At 25.0% G+C, this 15,359-nt stretch overlaps 1 protein-coding gene across 1 annotated transcript; it reads left to right on the forward strand.

Annotated features, from left to right (window-relative positions):
* Positions 1–12,386: 12,386 nt before the first annotated feature.
* LOC125870451 (acyltransferase Pun1-like) lies at positions 12,387–13,846 on the forward strand. Its single transcript, XM_049550888.1, has one exon. It carries the CDS (start codon positions 12,637–12,639, stop codon positions 13,687–13,689), a length of 1,053 nt encoding a protein of 350 aa, XP_049406845.1. The 5' UTR covers positions 12,387–12,636; the 3' UTR covers positions 13,690–13,846.
* The last annotated feature ends 1,513 nt before the right edge of the window (positions 13,847–15,359 follow it).

A 15,359-nucleotide genomic window follows, 5' to 3' on the forward strand; every position in this document is an offset into this window, starting at 1 on the left:
TCATAGATTTAACTAAATTCACCATCGAAATTACATCACTATCATTGAAATTCATCACAATCATAATCATACATTCAACATCACGAGTTTTATTGTCATTATCGAAATTAAAAGACATACCACCACTAATTTTATCACCCATCACCAAGCCCACCATAAAAAATTATCACAATTACAAATTTCAATCAAGCTCAAAGAGGAGAATGGTGAAAAATTGCAATATTTATTTGCAAATATTTTAGTTAGATAGTTGAAAAACTAGTGCTCAATTTACTATTACTATTTTGAAGAAAATCTAGAGAAAAATTGAAGTTTGAGCAAAAATCTAGAAACTTTATGCCCAAAATTTATTTATTTTTGAAAATTTTCTTATTTCAAATGCTCACAATCAATAAAAAAGACAAAAATAAATTGAATAATTAGTGCTTCACTTGACGAATTTGATGTGGAAATAGTAAGGATTGACCAATTTTAGATGTCTTGCCAGAAAATTTTTGAGCAATGAACCTAATTAATTGAACAACTTTGCAATCTTTGTGATGGATTTCTAGCCTGCAATGTTGTTTTATGTTTTTCTCTTGAAAATTTATCATGAAAAAAAAAAATCACATTAGCCACAGCAAAAAGAGTGTTTGTGATAAGAAAAAATGGAGGAGGAGGAAGAAAGTTAGGGTAATGTGAAGGAGAAGAGTGAGGGTGGCGGGAAAACTGTCATTTTTTTTACTCAAACGCGCTTATTTATTTTTTATTTAATCTTATTTTCACGTCAGCCTTGAGGGTGGTATTGAATTTGCTTTTCGGTAGTATAGGTGTGTAATAGGCCGCCTCAATAATTTAAGCGTGTAATTGACTTTTCGGTACAATTTCAGGGGTGAATTTATGCCTTTTCCCTTAAAATAATGACACAACATTTTAATTCATTCTTCGTAATGTTATTTTGTCTTAAATTTTATTAGAAAAAGGATATTAAAAATTCAGCTGACTTTCGAAATTCTATCCATTTCACATAAATTTGAACAAAGAAAGTAACATATATTACTTGAAAAGGATATAGAAGTATTATAAATCACGATAATTAATTAGTTAAAATATTTAAAAATTTATTGACTCTCCAAATTCTATCGGTAATATATAAATTAGTATAAAATAGTAACATATATTGAATTTGTGTTAAGACAGGCCTTCTAAATCTAGTTTTATATATATATATATATATTAACTAATTAATTATATCAATCATTCAAGAGTAGTAGTAATTGTCTATGCCTCGACTGGCAATCTATTTGCCCATATACAAAAAGGCAAAAGTATTTATCATTATATATATATATATATATATATATATATATTATCTTTCCAAAAATATAATTATGTATGCTTCTGTACAAAAGGCAAACGTTTTTATCATTCAACGATCAACCTGATTATATCTAATACTAGATACAGGACCTCGTGCTAGCACAGGGTTCAATATATGTTAATTTTTTATCTTAATTTATGTAATATCATGGAATTTGAAAAGTTATTAAATATTTTATATGATTTTTAAAAATATGATAAGTTGTTAATTATTGTAATTTATAGTACTTTACTACATAATGCTCAAATTAATGTATATTATTTTGTTTCAATTTATGTGGCATATATAGGATTTCAAAAATTAACCATTTTTATGTCTTTTAAATATATTAAATTGTTAATTGTTGTAATTTATAACACATTTTTAACATAATTTTTAAAATAATATATGTTACTTCCCATGTCCCAATTTATGTGACATTGATAGATTCTTTGGAGTCAAGTGATTTTCTTATATGTATTTTATTTTTTTAAAATTATTAATTATTGTGATTTATAGTAATTTTTACGTCAATTTCAAATAATATATGTTTATCATCTAACCCATTTTATGTGGTACCAATAGAATATTAGAATGTCAAGAATCAGTCGAATTTTTTTCTATAACTTTTAAATATTTACGTCAATTTCAGATAATATATGTTTATCATCTAACCCATTTTATGTGGTACCAATAGAATATCAAGTGTCAATCGAATTTTTTTAATTGAATTTTTTTATATAAGTTTTAAATACTCCCTCTGTCCCAATTTACGTGACATTTTTCATTTTTCGAGAATCAAACAATTTAAGTTTGACAGGAAATTTGCGCATGGAATCTTCAATTTTTTTAAATGAAATTTATATATTTGTAAACTACACAAAAAGTACTATAAGTCACAATAATTGATTATTCAAAATGTTTAAAAGATCTATGAAAAATTTACAGTCAAATATAGACTTGTTTAAACTCGAAATCCGAAAAGTGACACATAAAATGGGACGGAAGAAGTATTTATATTGTTAATTATTCTGATTTATACTATTATTTATATAATTTTTAAATCTATAACCAACAGAAAATAAAAAAATATATATATATAAAGAAAACACTAAGGGGTCATTTGGTAGGAGGTATTAGGAGAAATAATCCATGTATTATATATGGTATTATTTAGTACTATGTTTGGTAGAATTTTTGGGCCTAAGTATAACTAATCCATAGATTAGTTATACACCCTACATGGTATTATAGGAGGTATTTCTAATACCTTCCATGTGATGGTATTAGTAATACATTGGATTTAATACCATGGGATTATCTATGTAAAGACAAAAATATCCCTAAAATCATTTTATTTATTTTCTTGATTTTATGTTTTATATTTGTACTAGTAAATTTATTTAAATAAATTAGCTTACAAATTTTATTATTTAGAGAGAGTTGTTTGTTAATAAATAAATACAATACAATGTTTAAAATGTGAGTTGTTTAACATTTACTAATTGAAAAGACAAATATATCACCACATGACGTTTGTGATCTTAATTGAATATTTTATTTGTTGGTTTATATGTGGTTTCTAATTGTTTGTATTTTGAACAATTTATAAATTGCATACATATTAAAATTACACCTTGCAATTTTTATATGTAACTATAGATGATTTATTTGATTTTACTATTTTTATCATCTTTTCAATTTTAAAGTAGATGGTCTATCTATTTTAAATTGAAAATTAACGTTTTTAAGTGATTAATTTATTAAGATAACAATTGTTTACCCTCAAATAATTCAAGTGAGAAAATAGCAAAAATGACAACAAAATTGTTCTTCTCCTAGCTAGTTAGAAAGCCATAAAAATATAATATTGTCCGGCAATTATCTACCTTGACCGATTACATAAAATAAAAAATCTCATAATAATGCAAGGGTATAATTAGAAAGAAGTTTTTTGTAGAATTTTAATCCAAACACAAGATGAGGTTAGAAGTAATGAACCAAACACTTGATAAAAAATACACCCTACACTACTGATCCCTGCATTACTAATTCATGTGTTACTAATCCCTACATTATTTATTTTTCTACCAAACGATCCCTAAATAGTAATGGAAAAATATTACCATTTACTATTAAATGAAAAATGGAATGAGGAGCCGACATAGTATAGTCAGCCCACGAGTTGAGCCGACACAGTTCAACATAAGAATAACTTTTTCATTGGACATATCAGTCATCATGTAAATGTTGATTGTTTTTTTAGTCTAATACAGAAAAACTACGTCTTCAAAGCAAGAGATTACAAATGCTTAAAAAAGGAAAAAGTAGAAAGTTTCAAAAATACCCTTGTCATACAAGCAGGTATATTGACGTAGACATATCTGCTTGTAGACTCTTATACTATATAGTGATTTCAGTTTCAATTTTGCTGTTCTTTGATTCTTCAATTTCCCCCCTTTTTCTTTTGTTGCCTAAAATTCAAATTCCATTAATTTAATTTATTAAAATATTAAATAAAATCCTTCAATAACAATAACATTTCAGTATAATCTCATAATGTGAGGTATGAGAAAGGTGAAGTATATAGCTACCCGAGAGGTAATATTTTCGATAGATAATAAATAAAATTCCCATAGTCAATATATGTAAAAAAAAATGAACAAACAGAAAAATTTATTATTTGATATAAAATTTTTTTGGACCTCAGTGATATCCTTTTAACTTTTGATCAGGCTTACCTTTTATCCCCTTCAATGAAACTTGTTTGACAATTACCATCACATAAAAATACTATTTTAAAGAAGTTTTGTCCAGTCCCCTTGGATCGCAAGAATTTCCTTTAGAGTCTTAAAAAGGAGTTTTTTGGTATATATGGATTTAAACTTGACCTTATCTAATCTAGTCAGATAAAACTAAGTTGACACAACTACCTGTATAAACTACACAATTCTCTTCTTGCTCTTTTTCTTTTACAATTGTAGTCTTTGCAAGATTACGGAGTATTGTGAAAGATGAAAGAAAACATATGGAGTACAAGGTCAAGTGAAGTTATATAGTTTTGTTCAAAGGCAAGGAGGCTCTTTATAGTTCTTTGGAGAGATGCTCTGTGTGCTTTAAAAGGAAAACCCAAGGGAGTTTCATTCAATCAAGGATTTGTAATGGTTCCTTGATTGTGTATAGGTGATAGTGCAAGTCCATATTAGATATGTGTGTGTTGTTATCTATCATTCCACTGATCTTCTTTTTTTGTGATTTATTTGCTTTCCAAGTTGAAGTCGCTTCTCTTGACTAGATCTTTTTCTTCTGTGGTAGTGATTCTTCATATTTGGTTCCAAAAATGTGGAGCTCCTTAGTCTTCTATTCTTATATTTGTGATCTTCTTTCCTTCTAGGTAATTTAGCTTTTGTGGCTCCTTATTTTCTTTCCTTATGGCAGACTTGATATTCTCCTTGATTTAAGTATGGATGATTTAATCAATTTGTGGTCCTTCCTCCAATAGTAATTTTTCATAATTGAAACTTTAGTATTGAGCCTATCAACTTCTTCTCTCCTTCTATTTTACACAAACTAATTAACCACCCATTTAACTCTCTGTGCAGCCTTAATGTTTTTTTATTGATTTTATTTGTGATACTATTTAGAATATTCCTAGGTGTTTTAATCATGATGTTAAAATAATGACACAACATTTTAAATTCATTTTTCTTAAGTTATTTTGTTTAAAATTTTATTTAGAAAAGACATTAAAAATTAGGTTGACTCTCGAAATTTTATCAATTTCACATAAATTTAGACAAAGAAAGTAACATATGTTACTTGAAAATGATACAAAAGTATTATAAATCACAATAATTAATCACTGAAAATATTTAAAAATTTATTCACTCTCAAAATTCTATAAAGTAACATATATTGAATTCGTGTTAACATAGGCCTTCTAAATCTAGTATATATATATAATGCTAAATGGCCAGAAAATTTGGCTTTATTCAAGAAACAATTATGTGTCATATCTTTCCAAAAATATATTTATGTATGCTTCTCGTACTCTATTTATCCATGTACAAAAAGGCAAAAGTTTTAACACTCAACAATCAACCCAATTACATCTAATAATTCAATTTCAATTTGTCTGTTCTTTGATTCTTAATTTTCCTCCATGTCCTTTTGTTAGCTGAAACTAGTATACATGTCCGCGCGTTGCACGGATAATTTAAAATGTAATAATTTTATAATTAAAAATAACTGATAAAATGTATTATGTATTATACACTTAATAATAGAATTTAATTTATAATAATACAATAATATTAATCATTAACTTATTTATTTGAGCATATTAAATTAATATTATTAGTACACACTTTATTTTATTGTGTTAAAATATTATATCTTTTAGTTTTATAATTTATTATGGTGATTTTTTTCTAAGGATACTATTAATTTTATGATTATTTTATCTTGATCAAATATGATATGCTTCAAATATTTTTACGTGTTTGTACTTTGTTCTTTTTATGTTGTTTGAATAAAAAAAATTATGTTAATAATTTATTAATTCTGACATTTCATATAAAATATTTGATATCATGAAATTAAATGGCATGTTAATACATTTTCTATATATGTTTTAGTTAAAATCAAAATATTTTCAAAATCTTTTTTAGCATTAAATTTGTGTAAAAATATAATAATATAATATTGATTTAAAGGTAAAAATAATCTTAATTAATACAACCGCTATATTAGATTTACTCAAAGTTTGTATTGGATATTTTAAAATTTTAATTTGAATTGTATTAGAAAACATATGGATATGAATGAGAGGTTGTTGATTTGAATTTATCCGCTTGAGTATATTATGAGTAATAATGGTTATCTTGTATTCAATTTTTTTTTAAAAATAAATTGAAAATTATAAATTGTGCCATATATTTTAGAATCACAATTTTCAACTTAATTTAATGTTGTTATATATAATATTGTGAATTCTTAAATTTGCTAAATGACTTATATTGTTATATTGTTCAAGATAGAATTTAACGCTTGCTAGATATAGATAAATATTATTTATCTTAAATCCAAAAGTTTAAAGTTAATGAAATTTTAAAGTGACCACTTATATTTAATTAGGACTTATCTGTAACTTATTTATATAATTGGCTACTTAAAATTTAGAATTCAAAATGAATTGGTTAATAGTTATCGAATCCTAATTTTTAGCAACATGGAAAAGAAGTTTTAAAACTCCCTATTTAATTGGATAAATTTTTTTTCTAAATAAAGATTAATTCGGTATTGAAATTGTAATTTTTGTAAGCGTAAGATTTTGCAATGTTTTTATAGTGTTTGCAATTTTTATTTTTAGTGTTTGCATTTTTACGTAACTTTTTTTTTTTGTGTTTGCAATTTTTAACTTTTTATTTTTTGACAAATTTAAAAGTTAACAATGAGATATAGATATATAGATATATAGACTACCGCTTTACATATATTTTAATTAGTTTTTCTAATGGCAAGGATTTTATATATAAATGAATTATTCTTCTTATCATGTTTAAAATATATTAAACATTTTATATATAAATGCAGCAATCTATTTATTTAAAATAATAGTGAATTCTTCTTATTATTTTTAAAATATTAAATTTAGAAGTTGCGGAAAGATGGTTAAAAATATTTCACATAAAAAATATATGATAACTTCCCATAAAAAAGGAATCACGTACAGTTATTCCCTATTTTCTAGAATCGATTTAAAATCATTTTTAAAATAATTTTATTTATTTTAAAAAATCAGTTTTTTTAGCATTATCTTATATATTTATCATGATAATAAATTTTCAACCTTTTACAAAATAATATTTTTTTAGCTAATTTATAAAATGGATTAAAAAATAAGTATTTATATCTGTTTTTAAAAATGTTGACATTTTTCATTATTTGTGTAAGTTGATGACATGTTTCAATTTTTATTTCAAATTTTAATTTATTATATTTAATTATTTATATAATATTTATTTAGTTATATAATATTTAATTATTATTTAAAATTCTAAAAATTTCTGGCGCTGACATGTGACATTTTTTCTTCTCATATTATATATAGATAGATATATAGATAGATTATTATTATTATTATCTGCATTTTTTGTAATAAATAAATATGTTGTATTTTTAAATTTTAAACTAATAACTACCCACTAAAATCAATCCTTAGAATTCTTTTAATTAACGTGATGCATGGTTTTTTTTTTAATATTGAAATCAATAACTATCCTCACTTCACAATTAAAAATTTGAAATTAAAATTTTCATATTTAATATTTATTTTTAAATTTAAAATTATTATGGGACACTAAAACCACCCCTTAAAACTCTCCACTAACTAATCTATCAGCATTTATCTTTATTAAATTATAAATTATTTTTAATTTTTAATTTACTATTACTCTCTTCTTCATTTTATGAAATTTTTTTATTTGTTTAGTCTTTTTTTCTAATAGGTATATATTTTATTCTTCAGTATAGTTTAACACTTATAGATACTATTAAGATTTAATTTTAAAATGGTAAACTAATTTTATATAAATAATTAATGTATTATTTTTAATATTAATAAATTAAACTTGAGCAGTTATAAGCACTACCAACATTATATTATGAGAGAAGCGTGAAAATATACATATTAGTTCATTTCAAGTCAATTCTAATTCAAAATTTTAAAAGCAATAATGTCAATTATTATATTAGATTTAAAAATATGTCGAGAAAATTTTATGTGGTAGAATGAAAAAATGATAAGGATAACATTTATAAAAATGAAAAGATGAAAATAACACTTTGTAAGGTATCATTCATTTTATATTCTTATTATATACTACTACAACAACAAAGAAAATAATTTTTTTTATCCTTTATTAAAAATATTTACATGAAAATAGAATACTATCATAAGAAAGTGAGAAAAGTAGGATTAGCGGTGATTTTTAAATCTTCGTCTATGATTTAAACACTACAAACCAAACTTAAAATTACTCTTTAAAAAATTAATGTCCTATTTTTCAATTAAAGAAGTTTTAAAAAAAATTAAAAAAATTATTTAAGTTTTTGTTATTTGGATAAAATCAATTGTGTTGTAAATTATTAGAATTTTATCCACACACTATTTTTTGTATAGATATATTTTTTGCTAATTTCAAAATTATTTGTTTATATAATTTTTATAAAGAATTTGATTTTGAGATTAATAAGATATTTACAAATTCCTTTATTTCTAAAATAAAATAAAATAAAAAATGAGATTAAAAAGGATAATTGTGTAAGTGTTGATTCTCTTTTATAAATATAAAATATGTAAAGGGAGGAATACAATTATTAGCCTCATAAAGCAAATCAAATTTCAACCTACGGATGTGTCATCATGATTACTCATTATTAATAACATTAGCATTTCCATCGAATGTAACTCACCAATGTATATTTGCAGATCGTGATATATTTAACATACTTATTCATCATCCTTCGTGTGTGTGAAAATGAACATTTTACTTTTAACGACATTTACGCATACATCGGTCTAGTTCTTCGTGTAAGGAAAATTCAACCATGTCATGGGAATCCAAATTATGAGCATCATTTTGGAGTCATAATTTTGCTCTAATATTGCTCTTTGCTATCGTAATTTCAAACACAAATTGAAGTAGAATCACAAACAAATGAAGGTTAATTATAATTCAATTTTGATGAACAAAGAAAAGTATAAAAATATTTGGCAACTAACTTGGACAAAATGATGTTTAGGAGTTCTTTGCCTAATGAAAATTAAATTCCTTTCAACAATTGCAAGCAGAAGCTTTTAAAGTTGTTTGAAATTTTGAAGTGGTAATTTTTATTTAAGTTAGGGCTTTATATAATATTTGGATAACTGATACATCTGACAGTTATTTATTTAATTGGGCTGCATAAAATTCAAAATGAATTGGTTAGTAGTTAATTGGATCCTATTTTTTAGCAATGTGTAAAAGTGGGATAAAATTTATATTTCTTTTTTAATTGTTTTGGCAATCAGTTTTAAAATTTTAATTAATGACTAAAGCTATTTATATTTTTTTTAACTACGGATTTCATATTGGATATATTTGGCATTCAGTTTGAATTTTTTTAAAATAATAGCTAAATTATCTAATTAATTGTCATAATAAAATGAAGACTAATTCATTTTTGAAACAACAAATTTTGTAACAGTAGATTTTTGTATTATTTATTATTATTAATTATATTATTAGTATTATTATAGAAAACAGTTATTTCTAATTTTAAAAAAAGAATACGTTTGAAAAGTTTATAGATTGTTTAAACAATTTTAAATTTTAAATTTAAATTGAAAATAAATAACTAATACAAAATTAAATTATTTATAAAAACTCAAATTCACAAATTCTATGATATGACATGTGTTACTTTTTTAGCAATGTGGAAAAGTGGGATAAAATTTATATTTCTTTCTTTTTTAATTGTTTTGGCAATCAGTTTTAAAAGTTTAATTAATGACTAAGCCATTTGTATTTTTTTAACTACGGATTTCATATTGGATTTATTTGGCATTCAGTTTGAGTTTCTTTTAAAATAATAGCTAAATTATCTAATTAATTGTCATAATAAAATGAAGACTAATTCATTTTTGAAACAACAAATTTTGTAACAGTAGATTTTTGTATTATTATTTATTATTATTATTATTATTATTATATTATTTTTATTATTATAGAAAACAATTATTATTTCTAATTTTTTTTTAAAAATACGTTTGGAAAGTTTATAGATTGTTTAAACATTTTTAAATTGAAAATAACTAACTAATACAAAATTAAATTATTTAAAAAACTCAAATTCACAAATTCTATGGTGATGACATGTGTCACTTTTTTCCTATCCTATTATATATTTAAAATTATGTAAAATACTGAAAATTTGTGGTGTTGACATGTGTCATTTTTTCTTCTCCTTTTATATATAGATAGATTCAAAAGTGAGGTCTGAGAAATGTAAAGTGTACACCCACCTGATAGGTAGTGTTTCCAATAGATAATAAATAAAATTCCCAAAAGTCAATATATGTAAAATTTTGGACCTCAATGAAGTCTTTTTAACTTTTTGATTAGGCTTACCATTTATTCCCTTCAATGAAAACTCGTTTGATAAGAACATAAACAAAATAAAAATAAGTTGGAAGTCAATCAAGAATTCTCTTTAAACACTTAACACTCAATAATCAACCCAATTACATCTAATAATTCAATTTCAATTTGTCTGTTTTTGATTCCTAATTTTCCCCCATTTCCTTTTGTTAGCTGAAATTCAAAAGTGAGGTCTAAGAAATGTGAAGTGTACGCCCACCTGATAGGTAGTGTTTCCAATAGATAATAAATAAAATTATTATAAGTCAATATATGTTAAATTTTGGACCTCAATGAAGTCTTTTTAACTTTTTGATCAGGCTTACGATTTATTCCCTTCAATGAAAACTCGTTTGATAAGAACATAAACAAAATAAAAATAAGTTGGAAGGCAATCAAGAATTCTCTTTAAACACTAACAAAAAATAAAAGGGAAAATATTCAAATATGTCATTGAACTTTTAGAAAAGACTCATTTATGACATTCGTTAAAAATTTTGCTATTATTGTCGTTTAAGAAAAGGTTCATCCGTGTCATTATTGTTTAACGCCGATTTTGCAAAATCATTATTTACCCCCTAAAAAACTTTTATTCAATTGAGGTTTTTGAATCAAATGTACTTTTTTACTTTTTCCTCCTCAAAACACCAAGAATACAGGAAGAACATCAACTCCTCTCAAATTTTAGACTTCTTCAATTCTTCACGAAATCCCCTCAAATTTCAGTCACATCATTAATTTCTTTTTAAAAAAAAAAACTAAAATCAAAATTTAAAAATCATTTGTGAAGTTTAAAAACTTCACCCCTATTAAAAAAAGATTCCAAAAAAATGAAAATCAGTCCCAAAATTTCAAAAATCTTCTTTGATTCATGTTTTTGTTCTTGTTTTTGAAATTAGATCTTTGTTCCCAAGTTTTTTTTGGAGTCTACATTCAAAATTTCAAAAGATTTGAAGTTGTGGAAAAAATTCTATAATTAAAGAATGTTGAAGTTCTAAAACTTTGAAAGTTTCAAGTGGGTTTTGTTGAGTTAGGTTGAAATCTAGTTCAAAACATATTGAGTTTTGGTAAGCTCGGAGATAAGCTACTCTTGAAAGTTGAAGTGATTTCACGAAGAATTGATGAAGTTGAAATTTGAGAGTTATTGGTATTCTTTATGTATTCTTGATGTTTTTAAGGAATAATAAGCAAAAAAAAGTACATTCGATCCAGAAAATCTCAATTGAAAAGTGTTAAAAGTTGTTTGGGGTGTAAAAAGTATTTTGCAAAATCGGAGTTATAAAATAATGGCATGGATGAGCCTTTTCTTAAATGACAATGACATAGATAAGCCGAACTCTTAACGGATAACATAAATGAGTCTTTTTTGAAAGTTCGAAGGTATATTTATGCCTTTTCTCAAAATAAAAAAAAATTGTACCTTTAATTTTAATATAAAATTGAAGGATGAAGTGATTTGAAAAATATGCACTTATAGTATTTGACAAAGGCAATGCAAAGTTGTAAGTAACCTCTCGATTTCAATCAACTTAATTTTAAGCAATAAACAGATTTATTTTTATTTAACTTTTTAATCTTCATAATTTGAAAGGGTGTTTACATTTTTGTACAAATAGAATTTTAATGAAAGGTAAAATATATTTTTTCTTTTGAAATTCATATGGTATTTAAACATAATCATATTTTCAGGAGCGGTAGGTAGACATAGTAATGCGCATTTCTTATTACGTCGTACATCAATTTGATTTTAGTGGTGTATAAAATAACAGTAGTTGATGATAAGAGTTAGACATGAGTAAGTCGTACATCAATTTGATTTTAGTGGTCTATAAAATAACAGTTGATGATAAGAGTTAGACATCAATAAGGAGAGAAATGGCTGAAGTACTTGCTTCCAAGAAACTCATCAAGCCTTCTTCTTTAACACCTTTAACTAAAAAATGGCACAAACTTTCTCTCATTGAACAAGGCCAAACACACACTTATATACCCTTTGGTTTTTAATACTCCAAAAATCAATTAGGTGCACTCTCTAATCAACCTTCCCAAATATCTAATCTTCTTGAAAACTCCCTCTCAAGAATTTTAGTGTCCTATTATCCATACGCAGGAAACATGAAAGATAACGCCACGATTCATTGTAATGACAAGGGTGTTGAGTTCTTGAATGTGCAAATTGATGCACCCATGTCACAAATTCTCAATCACAAAGATTGTAGTGCCAAAGATTTAATTTTCCCTCCCGGTGTAGCTTGGGCTAATGAATCAGATTACGGCTTGGCTGTGATTCAGTTGACACATTTTAATTGTGGAGGAATAGCAGTTAGTACATGTTTGTCACATAAGATCGGAGATGGATGCAATGCTATACAATTCTCAATCGATTGGGCTACATTAACCCGCGATCCAAATGTAGAAATAATTCCACCTTATTACATAAGAGATACTATTTACCCATCACCACCAACAGGTCCCCTGGATTCCCCTGTAGTTACATCAATATTAGATGGTTGTACACAGAAAAGGTATGTTTTTTCCTCTTCAAAAATAAATGCACTTAAGTCCTATGTTGCTAGTGAAACACAAGTGAAAAATCCTACGCGTACCGATGTGGTGAGTGCACTTATTTTCAAATGTATTGCTAAAGCAGTGACCGCGAACTCACGTTCCTTTGTTCCTTCTAAATTAATCCATTACGCAGATTTACGAGAAATGATTTCCCCAAAGTTACCACCTAACTCACTTGGAAATGTTCTATCTCATTTTTCGACACATATTTCCAATGTGGGAGACATGAACTTACCAAATATAGTTAGTGTCATGAGGAAAGAAAAACAATTATTTAGGACAAGAGATAATATCAAAGAAAATGCATGGGCTTTGGAAATTCTTGAATCAGCTAAAGGATTGCCACCCCAAAAGAAGGAGTTTGATGAATACACTTGCAGCAGTATGTGTAATTTTTCTTGTTATGATGTCGATTTTGGTTGGGGAAAGCCCGTGGCTGTGACCATAGCTAATGGTCCTTATAATAAATTGTTCAATTTGTTGAACTACAGAGATGATGGCATCGAAGCGTTCGTTATGTTGAATGAACAAGACATGTCTGTATTGGAGTGTGATGAAGAATTTCTTCAATTTGCTTCTCCTTATGAAAAGTACTTTTAGATGTGCTAATGATTTATGTTGTGAAGCAAGGGTGTTGAATAATGATTCTTTAAGTGGTTGCTAAGTATCATTTAATAATATATCATGTATTACTTTATTATATTATGTTGTACCGTACTGTTTTTATTCATACACTGTTTGAATATATTGTATTGTTCTTTGCTATTTCATAATGATACATGAGTAATTTGAAAAATTAGCTTAATACAATACTACAAAGAAACAGTATGGTACAGATATAATCGATCTATATATAATAGGAGAGGAAAAAGTGTCACATGTCAGCACCACAAAAACTCTCTAATTTTTAATTTTTAAATTATAAATTAATTAAATAGAGTTCATTTAATTTTTTTATGAAAGTAACTGTTTTTAGAAGACAAATTAGAATTTTTGCTTTTTTTTAAATGAAAAACAAACGTTAGATGTTAACAGACAAGTTGGATTTTTAGAATTTTGAGTTTAAAAAAAAACAATTAAATATATATAACTAAAATCTTATTAACAAAAAAAATTATCTAATAACAATTAAATAATTTTTGAATTGAAGAGACTAACTAAAAAAAATCTGTTTTTTCTTTCAAAAAATAAAAAAATACTCCTCATATAAAAAACTACCCACGTTTTCTGGAAAACACTTATATCAATAATATATATAATAAAATAATAAATTACTATTTTATTTTACAACTATTTTAAAAAAAAATTAAAACAGTTCTAAAAAATAGGATGTGTGATTCCTTTTTAAGTGGGAAGTTATCATATTTTTATTAATTTGAATAATAAAAAAAATATTGTTAATATTATTATTATTTATTATTAATAAAAATATGAAAACTTCCCAAAAAAGAATATGTTAAATTCGAAATTAAAAATATTTTTATTTATTAAATAATAATAATAAAATCCACCAAAATAAAATCCACCAAAAAGTTACAAATATATTAAAAATATACAAAAATAATAATATTTTTTTATTTTTATTTTTAATTTGAATTGATCTTAATCCTTATCTGATTCATGTTTTTGAATTTCAAATTAATGACAACTTCTCATCAACTACTCCCTCCGTCCCTATTTACTTGTCCATATTTCCTTTTTTGGTTGTCCCTATTTAGTTGTCCATTTTGACAAATCAAGAAAGGACAACAAATTTTTTCCTATTATACCCTTATTTACACTTCTTGAAAATTGTAAAAGTGTATGTTGTTTCCCTCCAATTTATTTCACTTTAATTCAAATAAGTGGTTGTAATTTTAAAGTGAAAAGTTGTCATAAGGGTAAAATTGTAACTTCACTGTGCTAATCATTGTTGCCTTAATCTGTGTGCCATTTCTAAAGTGGACAACTAAAAAGGGATGGAGGGAGTATTTATTAACTTACTGCCTTATAATTATCCTATAAATATACCTATTATTCCCACTTTCCCATTTCCTTTCCTCCGCACAATCACATCCCCACTCACTATCACATTTTTTCAAATTCTCACATTAATGAAGCAATGGATTTTTTTTTTCAAAATTACTATCTTCGTCATGAATAGCACAATATTCAAAGGAATATAAATGGTAACATTGAGTTGATGCATATTATTTTTATATATAATATCTCAAAATTATAGTACTAATTTGTAATTTGTATTATCGTTTGTCTTTATTTATCTATCTTTT

Source organism: Solanum stenotomum, chromosome 7, assembly GCF_019186545.1.
Source record: "Solanum stenotomum isolate F172 chromosome 7, ASM1918654v1, whole genome shotgun sequence".
Taxonomy (NCBI): Eukaryota; Viridiplantae; Streptophyta; class Magnoliopsida; order Solanales; family Solanaceae; genus Solanum; species Solanum stenotomum.